The sequence below is a fragment of the Atta colombica genome, unplaced genomic scaffold (genome assembly GCF_001594045.1).
Source record: "Atta colombica isolate Treedump-2 unplaced genomic scaffold, Acol1.0 scaffold200, whole genome shotgun sequence".
In the NCBI taxonomy this organism is placed as follows: domain Eukaryota; kingdom Metazoa; phylum Arthropoda; class Insecta; order Hymenoptera; family Formicidae; genus Atta; species Atta colombica.
Genome location: NW_017259295.1, coordinates 311429 through 327389, shown reverse-complemented (window position 1 = coordinate 327389; position 15961 = coordinate 311429). Strand labels below are relative to the sequence as shown.

Here is a 15961-nt window from a genome sequence, read left to right as displayed (position 1 = left end):
TCTCTCTCTCTCTCTCTCTCTCTCTCTCTCTCTCTCTCTCTCTCTCTCTCTATCTATCTATCTATCTTCTATCTTTTATTTAACTTAATCAAACTCGAAATATAAGTTGAGAAGCGAATTGTTGGAGTATAAGTCGGGTGAAAGTAGGACTTGTAATCTATTCGAGAGAGACCGAAAATCTTGTTAGCTCCTCGCCTACTTTTACGTTAATCATTACTTATATTTTATTAAAATATTATTGCATTAACAAAAAAAAAAGAAAATAGAAAAATTGCAGTAGAAAGCGTATTCTAAACGAGTAGAGACCGTCGTCATCGTAGAATCATTAAGCGAAAATAAAAATTCAAAGTTAAAACAGGATGAACTTTTAATCGCTAGTTTAGTCATTCTATACTTAAAAAAAATTAAGTTTTTCTTAAATACACTATACTTTAATTAGGTTTTTCTCAAAAATAAAAAATAAAAGTTGCAATTGAAAAACGGCGCTTATTTATTTTTTATTTGTTCGCTTGACTTATAATCAATTATAAACATTGTTATAATTTTTAATATTAATGTAATATTAAAGTTATAATTAATTCATCAATAAATGTTATTTATAATAACAGATAATAAATTATATATATGTAAATTCATTAGTAAATTAATAATTCTGAGAGGAAAAATAGGAAAACGAAGGAGGGAGATGATTGCGATGTACGAATTAAATAAGTTGAATTAAATAAGTATTAATTTAATCACATATAATTACAATCACACATATTTGCGATACATACTGCCAGGTTTTACGGAATAATTTGTCATATACTGAAAGAGCAACTTAAGTCAACTTAACTAAAAAAAGTACGCCACTACCGATTATCATTGGAAAATATATCATTGAAAAGTTTAAACTTCTCAAACGCTTCTGTGCGAAATATAATAGAATAATCACGAAACAATATACACCAAAAACTTAATTTTTTAATATATTTATTTTTCTTCGTGAGACATTCATTATATTTTTTGTCAAGTCTTTTTATATATTTAATGTATACTTTGCAATTATTCTGTTTCTTTATAGATTCTCGTAGGTAAACTACGTACGTTCGAGAGTTGCGCAGCTAAAAGAACATGGGGAGAGTTAACAAAAGAATTGGGATTACGATTATAAGATTACAAATCGGGTGTAAAATGAGTGCGTTTGGAAAGCTTTCATCGTGCTCGTTGTTTGAAAAGACACGGCCTGAATTTATATACAATTAACTTAATCTGGATTAAATGGGATCGGATCATGTTAAATGGTGAGCGAAATCGCGGTATGGCCTCGTCGTGATGGGCACAAACGTTGCACAATCCTGTCGAACAATCCATAATTGAATCAAATACAAAGAGAACTGTTTCCTATAATAGCGCAATGTGCAACGATCTGATGGCTATTACACGACAATTTATCCTTTCCTCGAAAAAATATTATAAAATAGTATAAAACAGTGCGACTGATCATTTCGTCGTATTAAGTAGATCTTGGTACTCGTATACCAATATAAAATAAAATTATATTTTGCATATTTATTTTGCGTTATGCTAAGAGTTCGCTAGTCTTTTCATCGCTCTTGGAGACTTAATCCTTGAATATGTATGTTCGCCGCATCTCGTCGATCGCATTGACAAATCGAACATAATTCCAGATCCGATGGACAGAATAACAAATAACGTCAAACTGATTTTAAAATGCGACTGGTCAAAAAGTAATTTTTAATAATTATTCCAAAGGAAATAATTATTCCGAAGGAACACGTTCAGTCAAAGAAAAAGTCAAAATGTCTTTATTTTGACATCATGAAAGTCAAAATAATGATTTTTTTTTATTATAAAATTTAATTACTTATTGATTCAATAAATCATGAAAATAAGATTATTTTGATTTTTCTGTTGACTTTTGTGTGTTCCTTGAGTTGGATTTTGGAAATATTTTGATAACTTCTCATTTTGAAACTTGTTTGAGTCGAGGAGGCTACACCGCAATCTTCGTCCCAGAGACAAGGTGGCCTTTTTGCTTTTGCGTCGGGCTTAAGGCTTTGGCGTTTCCGGCTGCGCCTTCGCCGCATCCTCATCACTCGGTGGTGGCAGGGTTGGGATCTCTGGATACTCGAGTTTGGCGCCATCCTCGCACTCGAAGATCGGACAACATTCGGGGAAGCTTGCGGTTTTGTTGGTCTTGTCAGAGAGCTTGCATTTAGGATTGGCCTTGGGCAACGGGCCGCAGTCTTCTACTAATTCAAAGAGACGGCCGGAGTTGTCATCAGCGGGTACGCAGGTAGAACGACCACAGAATGGCGACAGCTCCCACGATTTTGTCGGCTCGATAGTTGCACACTTGGTCGATGCGAAGCACATTCCAGGGAAGTCTGTAACACGATACATACTTCTTATCAGAACAAGTTGTAGAGTTGCGTAAAAGCCTGACAAAAGAAGAATCATTCTTCAAGAGAAAGGAAAAACTTCAGGATTTAATTAACGAGTGTTTCTCTTATATTTTTAGAAAATACTGTTACATAACTGTTATATAAATTATTATAAAATGTAGAAATATGTTATTATTACTTAGACAATAATATAAAAATGTTAAGTGTCTAAATTTATATAAATAATATAAGAAATTATTATGTTTTGTTAATATAAGAAATAATTTATGGCATAATAATTTATAATAATTCATTAATATATAGATAATGTTCGATGTTACACGGCACAATGAACCTTTGCGTATATAGATAATTTAATAGTAACGAATGTCTGCTTTCTGACATGTGTCCAACATTACGTTAATACTTTAATCCGCTTTGGCCGACCTATGTAAGGATTCGCGGATCTCTTTCGTTCGGTTTTCACCGACAATGACGCACTTGTCTAAGTCAATAAACTAGAGATGAGATCATATAAATAAAATGCCAATCAAAGCCAACATTAATTCTTGTGTAAATTCAAATTCTTTATCGAATGTCAAATTTAAGTTTATATATCTCAGCGTGTCTTTCTTTGTTTTACTATATTTAACTACAATAATTATTTCAATTTTTATGTCACATTTTTGAGTAATTCTAAATAATTAACAAATAATACTATAATCAAATTTATTGACTATAGTATTATTTGTTAATTATTTAGAATGATCCAAAAGTATGAGATCGAAACATGTTAAAGGAGGATATTAAAAAGTGGCTCAATAAGCAAAAGAAATAGTGTCCTCTTTTTGTAAAAGAAATAGTGGTTCTGATTTTACTGTTATTTTATTAATTTTTATTTTTTAAAGCCTTCTTATTAGAGATTGAAGTAAAAGGCTATCCGAATCGCTAGCTTGTCGAAGTCGAACGGTGAAATAAGATGGTGATATCGCGTTTCCTTAATAACTTGCTCGCTCGCCCGAGTATTATATCGTTACCTCGATCGTCACGCGCAATTCCGCAAAAGTGTCGTTACTTTCTAACGCACTGTACGCGCCGGACCTAAACGGCATTATAATACTCGCCCCAACAATATTGCTCGTTAATTCGCCGATCTGAATATTCGAGCAGATGAAAGAATTAATTCGAGAGAGTGGATGTGTTTTTTAATATCGCATTGCATGCACATCGCGATCATGCACACTACGGTGAAATTAAAGGCACCAAACCATGAATCTAACCAAGATTTTAGATTTTTTTTTTAGAAGGGAAAACGCAATCAGAAATATTATTGCAAGTGACAAAGCGATATACTTTCATCAGAGATCTCTGCTTCAATTTTTTTTATTATTTTATATTATTTTATTATATCATTATATTATTTTATTGTTTATCTTGCTTCCCTCTCTCCCTCTCTCTCTCTCTCTCTCTCTCTCTTTCTCTCTCTCTCTTTCTCTCTCTCTAAATCGAATATAACTAAATCCAAAGCGGGACAGTTTTATATTGAGAAAAAGAATTTATAGATGTATCTAAAGATAAATACATTTAAAAATAATACAATTTTTTATATTTTAACATGTTTGGCGAGACAGTTATTTTTATGAAAAAGAGCAAATTCACTAAAATACTTAACGCCTAGTAATTTGATTACTTTACTTTTGTAATTTTTATCTTGTTTCAAGATATATAATCGATTTTCTGATCAAGAAATAATCTCGCATCGGCGAACGCTTTAGAACGCTTTAGAATATCGACGTTCGTATTATCCCTATTGTAAACTCAACAACGAACGCAACACACCCATTGGGTTCGGCATCCTATTTCCGAGCCAATCTGTATTTGCAACAATAGTGATAGTCGCGAATTTCACTTCTTCGACGCGGAGCCACACAACGACGACGACGACGAGCGCAATGGATGACGATATTACGAGGCTAATTCGAGCGACGCAATCGGCGACGACGAATATCGTTTAGATCCATCTACGACGATGATTGGAACAAGGAACACACCGGCGTTTGCGTCGTCGTCGTCGTCGGCAACGGCGGCGGCAGCGGTGATCGTGCTAGAAACTTCAAGGAGAAACACTTTCACTGTCACCGAGTCGGTCGGTTGCGCGCCGTTTTTACGCAACGCGCCGACGACAAATGTTGGGCGTCATTACGACGGACGTCGACGCGTTGGTTTTACAGCTAGCGATTACATCAGCCCTTCGAGGCTTGTCTCGCGATGACTCACAAGATCGTTTTACCGTCGAGGATTATTGAAAAATTCCTGATCGATTCTTCGATTCAAGCTGAAGAAATTTAAAAAAGAAATGATCAGAAGAAAACCAATCAGATTTAATTATTAATATTGTAATTTTATCAAAGAATAATTATTTACAATTTATTCAATAATTATTTGCGAAAATCAATAAGTTATTAAAGACAAATTCAAATTAACTTATAAAGTCGAGAAATTATCGTAAATGATTATTTTTTATTAAATTATCATATAAATTTCCTTGATTGGTTTTATACTATTTTTCTTGCCAATTTTTAATTTATCGATTTATCTGCTATAATTTATCGATTTTATAAGTTAATTTGACTTGTCTTCATGAGTCACCGGTATCATGTTGACCGGTATCTTTCTAACATTTTACAATTTATATTAACATGTAATATACGTAAAGCAGATAAGATCGAATAGAGGATTACGCATCTTGCATTGACGTCAGATTGTCTAGCCGTATAATTTAACACGAACGTGTTGTTCGTGTTAAACAATGATGTGTTCGTTACCGTTTTCTCAATGCCGACCTGAGCTGCGATGTGATCGGCGTTTACGGCACCGTTAATGTCTCTGCGGTTTTCTCGTTTTACCGGTCACTATAAAATAGTAAACAAGGACACTTGTTAAAGACGCAAGAGACACGAGTGGAAATTACGATCTTTATGTCGATTCAATTAGAAGCGATATAAGAACTTAGATTTCAAATTGGAAAGTGGAATCTATAACTAAATTTCGAGAAGAGAAATTTGCAATAAAGATTAGAGATGTCACGTTTTTATTATATTTGATGTAATTCATACACACGTTTTTCATATTATACTTTATCATTATTGTTGCTGCATTCCTTTCATCTGCGACCTGAGGAAGTGAGTTCTAGTTGCAAGGATTAAAGAATTTCCTCACTTAAATAGAAAATAATTTGTATCTAAAAATTTGTACCTAAATATCTAAAAATTTAGTTGAAAATAATTTTGTTTAACTATCACAATAATTATAAAACACTTAAACGTTGATACTGCAAAAAGTTCTAAAATTCTATCTGTCTAGCAATCAATTTGAGCGTCTTACATAAATACAATATTTTGATAAAAGAGAGATTCAAACAAAACTATTTTCATATTTGTATCTAACTTTAAATATTTCAGCAAAAGCATTCCTTCCGTGCAGAATTCTAAAATATAAATTGAAGTATAAAATTAAAATCGTTAATCGATAGTCGCAAAAAAATATATTAAAAGTAGGAACAAGGAAAAAAATAGCAAACTTTCACTTGCAACAGGCAAGCAATATAACTCTCGTGAAATTAAAAATTCAGAATTTATTGAGCGAGCATCGTTTAAAATGCGGAATTAGAATTGCTAATTGCAAGAATATATTTGCTGACATTCTTTTCAGAATTCATTCTTTGCAGAAACATTAACATTTGGCGAAAATATTCTGTGTCCCTCTTAAACGAAACCGGCTAGACTTTCAAGAAATCCTAATCGGGAAATAGTCGAGTAACAATTTATTATTACGGTACATGTGTGATACAACGATAAAGATGTATTCTGATTGCATCGCTAATCTGGAAAGTTTTGCAATCAGGGATGTTTCTTTCTCTTTGATTTTATACTCGTATACGTTTGATCTCGCCCGTACTTTCATCGTGCTGGTTGCCACTTTCTTGAAGTGCGCTTCTCGCTTTCTAATAGCAAGAACACTTTGCAAGACACACGTTATCATATAATTTCGAAAAAAAAATAAGAGTCCTATTAGCAAGAGTAATCCTATTAATTTTTATGTCAATCAAACAACAGCATCAGAGCAAATATATTCCAAAAGTGTATAAAAGATCCTTCGGTGTTTCTTCTTTCAAGCTAAAAAAGGTGAAAAAAACTGGCAATTGTTCGTTGCTTATGTGTATAAGGTGCTAAGTATTGTTTGCATATTGCGTGAAGAATTTCCGCGAGTCGCGTATTCGAGGCCTTCGTCTCACGTATATATAATCTACGACCTTCCAAGAGTCGGCAAATAAATAATTCTATCCTTCCCATGAGCTTCCACACCCGTATTTATGCGGTCTCCTGTCTTCGCTATAATTCGAGCAACGAGGCCACTCGTAATTCCCTCCTCGTCACTATTCCGTGACTAATTCGATTATTCATGGAAATTCAGGTCTGCGCCGATAAATAAGAAAGAACACGGCCATGAGTAATTAAAGACCAGGAACGATTGTCGCGTCTACGCGAATATCAAGGATTTTCTCTCAGGAAGACACTCAAATTGACCGCTCGCGGTTGACGCGATTTTATTGGAGAATTTGCGGGCAAAATTACTCAACATCATTCTCATCAACAGTCGCGATGGCGATTCACAATGAATGGTTACGAAAAGAAAAATGTCGCTTGTATTGGGTCTGGAAAGTTCGTGTTGAAGGAAAATTGAAATTTTAATTTAATAAATGTATAAAATTTATGTATTAAAATTTAAATTTTAGTCGGAACGAACTTTCCGGACAACCCAATACAATACATCAGTCTTTAATCTACAGTCTTAACAGTCGAGCTTTAATTGACGAGAATTCTATTTTTTTAAACGTTACATATAATCAAAATATAATCTGTGTTAACTCTGTAATTTTGTTTCATTTATTATACAATTATATCATTTGAGTCAATATAATCAAAAATTGATAAGAACAAAGGACTCTTAATTTTAATAAACAATAAATATATTAAAGGGCATGTGAGAGGCAAAATTTTAAATTTTGTATTAAAAAGTTGATAGCGTATATTACATAATAAATTAATTTAAATATTATTGCATTCTATAATCGAAATCAATATAATCAACAAACAATTTAAAAATAAAATAAAATTAATATGTTTTCAGAAAGAAAGAAAGATTTTATAATACATTAACAGAGGAAGTCAAATGTCAAAGGAAAAAGTTTTTAACACTAGATGAACCAACGTTTCTTACTTACTTAAAAAAGCAAACAAATAAATCACTACAAAAATAATAAATGTGTTGGAAAAAAAACCAAATATTTCATGAATATGAAGATTAAAAAAAATTTCAGGATCTTATCTTTTACATAAGAAATGTCATATAAATTAAAGAAATAGAAATGATATATTTAAAAAAATAAAGTATAATTTCTATAATTTAAATAAATGAACAGAGTAATAGGATTAAATATATAAAACGTCCCAAGGACGTAAGATTAACTTTACAATCATGGTTTAATTTATTCTTTATTTTCTTTTAATTCTAAAATTAGAAAAAGATACAAAGTTGATTAAATCAAGATTAAAATTAAACTAGGTACATTAAGTAGAAACGGGCATAAAAGCAATGGGTTTCGTAACGATCTTGTTAATCTTATCGAGAGGAGAAACGCATCATTGCATCTACCGTATAAAGAAGAAAGTAATATCGAGAAAGGGAGAACGGAAAGAGAAGAGGGGGCATTACTGGGGGCAAAGGGGATTATAAGATGATGGTTACCGCACGAAACTTTCACGCAGTCTCGTGATCTTGACGCCAACGGAGCAGAGTTTGCTATTTTTCTTGATCTCAGGGGATCTCAAATGATACATCATCCTGCGTCCCTGCGAATCTCTGATTTACAAGGACCATGCTCGCGTTACAAGATAATGGATCAATACAAAAAGACATTCAACGCTGACGTTTATCAGGGTCGATTTACGCATGGATAAACATCTGAGATATAATGTTGAGACGCGTTAATTATGGAGCGAGAAAGAAGCCATAATCAAGGTCGATGCGAGAAACGGAAATGTAGGCGATGACAAGATTATTTCAGAAATCTATCATGGAAGATCCAACGATTGATTGAATATTAATTCTCGCGACTTCTCATGATTCAATAATAAAGATTTTTCACGCAGAATTGAAAGCAACTTCTGATTAAGATACTCTTTAAGCAAAATTATGTTTGGAATAACAAAATTGAAAATAAAAAATTTTTCAGACTGAATAAATACAGATTGAATAAATATGCGATATAAGTCAACGCGATGTTGCAAACGCTTTGAAGCGTTTTTTAATTGGTCAGTTTGTAAAATTCTTTCTTCTAATTGATTCATCAAATGTTTTAAAACATTTGTAGCGAGACTTTGACCACAGCCAGATAGAAACAATTTAAAAAGTGAATAATTATACATTTCCTCTTTTACATTCTATACAGAAAAGTTCTTTCCTTACATGAAACATTTTCAAATCTTTTATATACGTATATGTGTGTATTTATTATGCAAGGTGAAATAAACTTTTTTAAATGATCGATTCGAACACAGATCGCTTCTATCATGGATGGCATTCGTGACACTCCTATATATTACTGGGATTCCGAGACAGCTGTTTAATACGCGTGACAAGGCATCGTAAGAAAGCCAAATGTCAAGTCTTCCAAACGGTTGAAAATAACGACCAATCGTCCCACTTATCGGTCATGTACATACAGTTCTTGAATTCGGCCAGACACCTTAACACAGTGATTCTCAACCAAAGTTTCACGCTTTCATTTCTCGAGTAGATCTACTTATGATATAATATTAACAAAATAAGTTATATTTATATTTATACTATCTAATAAAACGAAAATGCTAATTTTCTCGGCAAAATCGAAAAATAAAGTTTTTCTAAAATCAATATCTTATACTAATTTTCATATTTCGTCTTTATAGTTAATCAAGGACTCGCGTTAACGAGCATTATCAGAAGAACTTAAGTTATAAAGGTTTATTTTATTAACATCAAAAAATTATTTCAGAGAATACATTTTGTAATTTAAAATTTATCTACATTGAATAATAGTGAAAATAATTAATATATAATTTTTTTTATGAGTTAAGAAGTTAATTAAGAAGCAAAGATCGCGCTATTCTAAAGTTGATATCTTTTCTTCGATAAATTAGCATACAATTATGACGCTAATAACTGACACATAATCAACGCGAATTTCTGCCGACAGATATATTACTTAATTGTCTTCATCTTGCGTGATAATATCAAGAGATATTAGCATCACAAAGATAAAAATCATTGCAGCGAGATGAAATATTCTTTCGCGAAAAGAAATATTCTCTCGTTATATCTTTCATCGAATTCTCATATAACTGTCGAGTACTGATGCTGACAATCAAATATTGAAATGATACTCCTTTTACTGGCCTTTTTATTTATTCAGTGATCTCAATTAAGAAGCCAAAATTTTTTTAATGAGAGGAGGAGGAAATAACCGCAAAGATCTTAGGTCGGTATTCAAAGTTAGTTCTTATATTCAAGATCGTCTTAAGATGTCACGGATCAATCAAAGATTCGGTATTCATAATCGTTTCTTATTTCAAGACCATCTTAAAACGCTAATGTGGATCTCTGGTTCGCGACATCTCAAGACAGAACTTAAAACGATCTTGAATATAAGAATTGACTATGGCAATCAGATCTTCTATAATTAAGACCGTTTTAAGAACGGTCTTAAGAAATCACGAACTAATCAGAAGGCTGCATTAGCGTCTTAAGACATGGTGTTGAAATAAGATTTGATTATGAACAACGGCCTATGAATACCAGCCAAAAGAGTCACATTAGCGTCTTAAGACATTACTTAAGACGATCTTGATATAAGAATCGACTATGAATATCGACCTTAGATCGAGCTTGTCACGGAATAAAAAATTCACCCTCGAATTGAGTTAACTCACCGCGGAGAACATCAGCGGGTATCAACCTTCGGAAGGTTTTTGGTCGTTCCTGCACCTGGGCATCTTCTGCGGCGACGAAGGCCACCGCGACGCACAACAGGGCGAATCTGAAGACGAGCTTCATGGTTTCGAGTCGAGCAATAGATAGATTCACAGGGAGAACTTCCTTCGAGATGGAAGGGATTAAGTGAGGAAGATTAGAAAAATGGAGCTTCTTGTATCGATTACGACTGGTTGGGCCCGATCCTCGTGGCGGCATTTTATAGCCGGCCATCGGGCGCGGTCCCTGTTATCCCCTCCAGGATCAGATGTGGTCTCTCACCTCTTGAACCACCAGTCACCGAAGCATCATTCGCGACCGAAGCTCGAGTGACTCCGAAGACACCGGGGTCCACGCGGTATAGGTAGATAGGGATACGTTATACGTATGGGAACCGATGTGGCCGCTGTCTTTGATCGTGCCATGGTGTAAATCAGATTCTTACACCATGGGTCGTAATATATTCTAGTGCAAGATCTATTTGATCAGGAAGACAAATTCTTGATTGTTAATGAGGGTATCAGGACATTAATGATATTTGATTTGCAACAGTATTGTCAAATACGTTCTAAGCATTAATTTGTATTGGAGTTCGTGTCTAATGCTTTCCTTTTTCTTCCTCTTTAAAAAAAAATAGGAATATACATCAAGGTAATGCTTGCAATTACAAATCTTGGACATATTAACTAATTTGATTAACAAGAACGAGGAAAAGGGTTTCCTTCGCAAATTAATCTTTGCAGAGCCAAGCAGTTAACAAAACCACGTCCTTGAACTAATTCTTACTTTAATAAAGGTTTTAATTTGACAGTTGTAAGGACGCAGAAAATTGGAGGATTACAATAGATGATGACCAACCTCGACATTTCCGCTGAGGAAAAGTTTGGCCCCAAATTGTCCGGAGAATCTGTCATTAAGAGAACGTCTGTTTGATGGTTTCGAGATATCCTTGAGACAATGTATAAGCTGATACGTATACAGGAAGAATTTTATTTTTAGAAAGGTTTCTTTTATAATGTCGAGTTATAATACGTCATTAATATGTATTGATCAATTAATATCTCATTATTGCTAACTATAAAATGTGAGAGATTACTTTAAAATACTTTCGCTTATCGAGTGCTTTCAAGAATAGACTAAAATATATCGAAGTTCATGCTTGCTTTCTCACTTCGTAAGTTTAATGATCCAGGTACCATTAATTTATGGATAGACGTGATTTAATAAGGCATGTAGTAAGATTAATTGACAGACAACTATATATTATCTTGTACTGTAATCGTGAAATTGTTGCAAACATATATATATTTTCAGAGATTAGAAACTGTCGTTAACTTTCATCTATTCATTAATAAATCTCGACGCGAGCATTTTTAAAATGCGACAATATACAGTGTTTGTAAAATTCTCATTTGTTCCAAGTTAATATAATTTCAAATTAGTGATAGAATCACAGTGAATGATGTGACGTAAAGGAAGATGCCTCGACTCGAGACATTCTATAAGAAATTAATAACTGCACTGCACGATTAAATATATATCGTTTTACTAATTAGTTAAAGATTACTGCGCCAATTCCAAAGAAATAAATAGTAATTTAATTAATATCCTGTATATCAAGATGCGTGCTTGCGATTTCGTGCGTGCTGCGTGCAGCACGCAAGAAGATAGTTGTCACGTTGGATAATAGCGTGAAAAATCGCTTGTTTTCAGCAATTATAGGAGTTTAATAACAGTTTAATAACAGTAATACACATTGGACTATCAACATGATAAACTTAATAAAACTTAATAAAACGCCGTTGTCTGTAACACACAATTTGGATCCCATCCTCAATTGAAGAAGGCGTGTCGCTGAGGATGAATACAGTTTTCTAAAATCTGGGCAAAGAGAAAGAAAGAGAAAGAGAGACCTCGGGGGAATTTTACTTGCTAAATAAGATTCTCTTTTCAAATATAATAAATTTAATAGGAATGTGAATTCCGCCGCCCACTTAAAATCAATTTAGATCGAGATTTATAGTGATGAATAATTTATGAATAATTTATGAAGTAGACGCAATTATACAATATGGTGGATCTAGCTCGAAAAACTAGTATTGCAACTGTAAGCTTTTTAGAAGATTGCTACAGTTAAAAATATTAGCCTCTTGCAATTTAATTATTCTCTATTTTATTCCGACACTGCAGAACAACGTTATCGTTTAGCGATATCGTCTCGATTTCTTGGCTGCGGTGTAACATCACACGAAATTCTTCCCTTGAAAAGAAATTAGGCAATAGCCTCATCTATACACACAAATCCTGAAGCGTCGTTAATATGGGCTTCTCCGAAGAAATTAACATAATTATTAGTAACCATGAGGAAAGCCGGGTAGCTGATTCACTTCAGCGTGAAGGAGTTGCTTAAAGGCGCGACCCGTTTGTATAATATAATTCGTATGTTTTGTAAGTAACACCGATTAAGCACGGAAACGCATGTTGAGCAATATCGCGCGCGTGTGTTGCATAATATTATTCCCGTCGCGCGTGGAGATCGAATCTCTGAACGTATGATTCTCATTCGAATTCTGATTTAATGCTATACTATGGAATATTCTGCAAAGAAAATGTATGACATAGTATAAGTATTAATTAAGGAAATATTCCATATCTCAAAAATGACACAAAAACCAAAAGTAAAAAAATTTCATAGATTATTCCATTATTACATCTGAATAGGTGTGTAAAATTCGAGCAAAATCTGTTATTAGTTTGCTTTAATTTTTTTGTTAGTCCTGATTCTTATGTAAAATTACATTTTGTAATACTTATTTGCAAATTTGATGAGAAAATAATATTGTACGAGAAATTAAATTAAATTTTATACAGATATTAATAATAAAACAATAAATATTCGTGCAAAAGTTCATTTGGATTATTTAGAAAGTTATCGACCATAACTGTAAATTGTATGTAGAAAAATGTTATTTTGCTGTATTAAAATTATAATAAGCCAAATTATTCGTTTTGTGTTTTGCAGTTGGTTTTAGGGCTAACATTATAAAAAATTTATTTTTTTTTTATATTGAGTGATATATTTTTGGCTGAGTATTTGACTTACTTTTAACTAATACTTTTAACTAACATGTACAGATAAATATATCTTTAATGGAATCTAGAAAAATCTCTACGTTTTTCTTTAAAATATTTTAAATCAATGATTGCGTTCAATAGAGAAAACAGTTCTGCAACTGTTGTAAAATTTTTTAATATAATTAGTTTATACATTTAGATAAGAAGTTGACACGAAGATCATAGATTCTATCAAAATAAAGAATTGGAGTTAAATTTATTGTAACAATTACAACATTTCTATTCATACTTAATTTTCCTCCATTTTAATCGTTTTTCTAATTTTATTTTTTTAAATTTGGCTTTAAAAAAATACTCTTCTGCTGATGTTGGATGTGATCGGGGATCGAACCGGATAAGATCGGAGATTAATAAACCTTCATCACCTGGTTGTCGGCTTCGAAGGCTGTCGAATAAAGTAGAAGCTGAGAAGATGTCTCTTTCTAAATTGCGGATGTTATCGACGCCAACACTGGCGATACCATCGAGGATAATGCCATCCTTGACTTCGTGATCCTAGCTGATCTCGATCTAATCTCGTTCTTGATTGAATCAATGATGTTAATGATTCTGAATTGGCCGTAATCAATCAGTTCTCTCTTCTTATGAACTAATTATAGATAATCTCGATAATAGAATATTGACATCGACAGCGATGGCCTTGATCTTAGTCTTCGCCTTGACCTTCGTTTCCATCCACGCTTTGATCTCCATGTCCGCGCGGATGTCATCATGCATATTTCCGCTTGCGCTCTGACTTCGAACTTCCTTTACTTCCATTCTGACTTGGCTCGATTGCTGAGAAAAGGTTGCTCGTCGCGGAAGAAACAATTGAAATAATTGCTCCAGGCTGAGAGAAACACTGTTCTCCAATTGCTAATATTTGTTTAATAATTCGAAAAGAAATTGGACAAAGAAGTCAACGAGATGTTTCATACTTATATATACATCATATTTAATCATGTCGCAAGACAGGAAGAATCATGTTCCACCAACAATAGATATTCGTTGTACTTTCTAAAATTAAAAGGATGTTTTTTTTATATTTTTTCTCTTTCTCTTCTTTAATAAAATTAATTTATAAATTTTATTAATTTAATAAAAATTAATTTAATAAAAATTAATTTATAAATTTAATTATATTCAACATTAAAAATAGAAATAAAAATAAATAAAATATATATAAAATAAAAATAGAAATTGTTAAATATTTCCACATCAAGTATTCGGCTAAAGTCAATTCTATTTATTAACTTAACAGATTGGCTGCTTAAAAAAATTAATCTTTACATCGTGGATAGATATTGTCGTACCCGACAATCGAGAGAGATAAAGAGAAAGATAAATAATTGCAAACTCTGACGAGGAAATTTCTATACAGCAAACCATACTCGAATCCGTGCCGGATGTGATGTAATTGTTGCAAAGCCGGCGGAACTCAATTGGGGCGATATTGTGTGCTGAGATTGCGGGACAACGGCCGTAGTATGAATTGGCTGTGAGTAGCATGGAACAGCCAACGCCTTCTTTAATTTGGGATTTGCCCAAATTTGGAGAAAGTTTTCTCAATTGTCGCACGTTTTTACTTTGCTTTTATCACACTTGTCAACAAGGAATAATGATAAGGGGAAGAAATCGTGATATATGGAAAAAATATCTATATTGTAATATCAACAATCAAAGAAATAGAAGAGGAAAATGATAAAGGTTCTTAAAATGTATTTTTCTTATTACAACTGCAACTCTAATATATGAGATAACTTCCTCAATTACATCACGTATGATATATCTATCACCGTGCGCACAGTTCCAACAACGCGTTTAATGTGTATTACGTTTGAGATAATTGTAGAAATAAGTCATAGAGAAACACTCTTTGACGGAGGAAAGTCGAATGTTGTTGCTGGGTATAATTAATTGGGAATCCGGCTTACGTAAGACTATATCTATCTATCGTACGTGAATCATAAAATATAGAACAAAAGGAAAATCAAAATGTAGAAGTTTCAGGAAATGAGTGAATTGTGAGATGTAAAAAATAATAAAAAATAATAAAAAATATATAACGTAGGAAAAGATATTCAAATGTATAAAGATTCGTAATATTCAAATTTTCATTTATAAAACTGCTGTAGAATTACAATTATTCTTGTTAGTAACATAAGAGTAACTATATTAAATTCCTCAAATAATTCAATTCCTTTATAGTTGTAGTCTTGTTAAATATTTAAATATAAAAGTTAATCCAAGTTTACCGTGTTGTTGAAAAGCAGCCGAAGAAATGAGATAATATCCAAATAAACAAATATCTTTTCAACAACATCATAAAATATCGAGTTCACAACTAAAATAAACACGCTACTAAAGTTGAAATTTTATTTTATCTATCA

At 32.6% G+C, this 15961-nt stretch overlaps 1 protein-coding gene across 1 annotated transcript; it reads right to left on the bottom strand.

Annotated features, from left to right (window-relative positions):
* Positions 1 to 1914: 1914 nt before the first annotated feature.
* On the bottom strand, positions 1915 to 10637 carry LOC108687154. Its single transcript, XM_018192775.1, has 2 exons — positions 10418 to 10637; positions 1915 to 2390 (listed from the first exon to the last, which is right to left on the bottom strand). Exons 1-2 carry the CDS (start codon positions 10539 to 10541, stop codon positions 2053 to 2055), a joined length of 462 nt encoding a protein of 153 aa, XP_018048264.1. The 5' UTR covers positions 10542 to 10637; the 3' UTR covers positions 1915 to 2052.
* Positions 10638 to 15961: the final 5324 nt, after the last annotated feature.

What these genes read in the sequence shown, in the direction of transcription:
- LOC108687154 (XM_018192775.1), bottom strand. Translation starts at nt 10,541, where the DNA reads ATGAAGCTCGTCTTCAGATTCGCCCTGTTGTGCGTCGCGGTGGCCTTC. An exon ending in ACCCGCTGATGTTCTCCGCG is followed by an intron (nt 2,391 to 10,417) that starts GTGAGTTAACTC and finishes ATCGTGTTACAG; the next exon opens with ACTTCCCTGGAATGTGCTTC.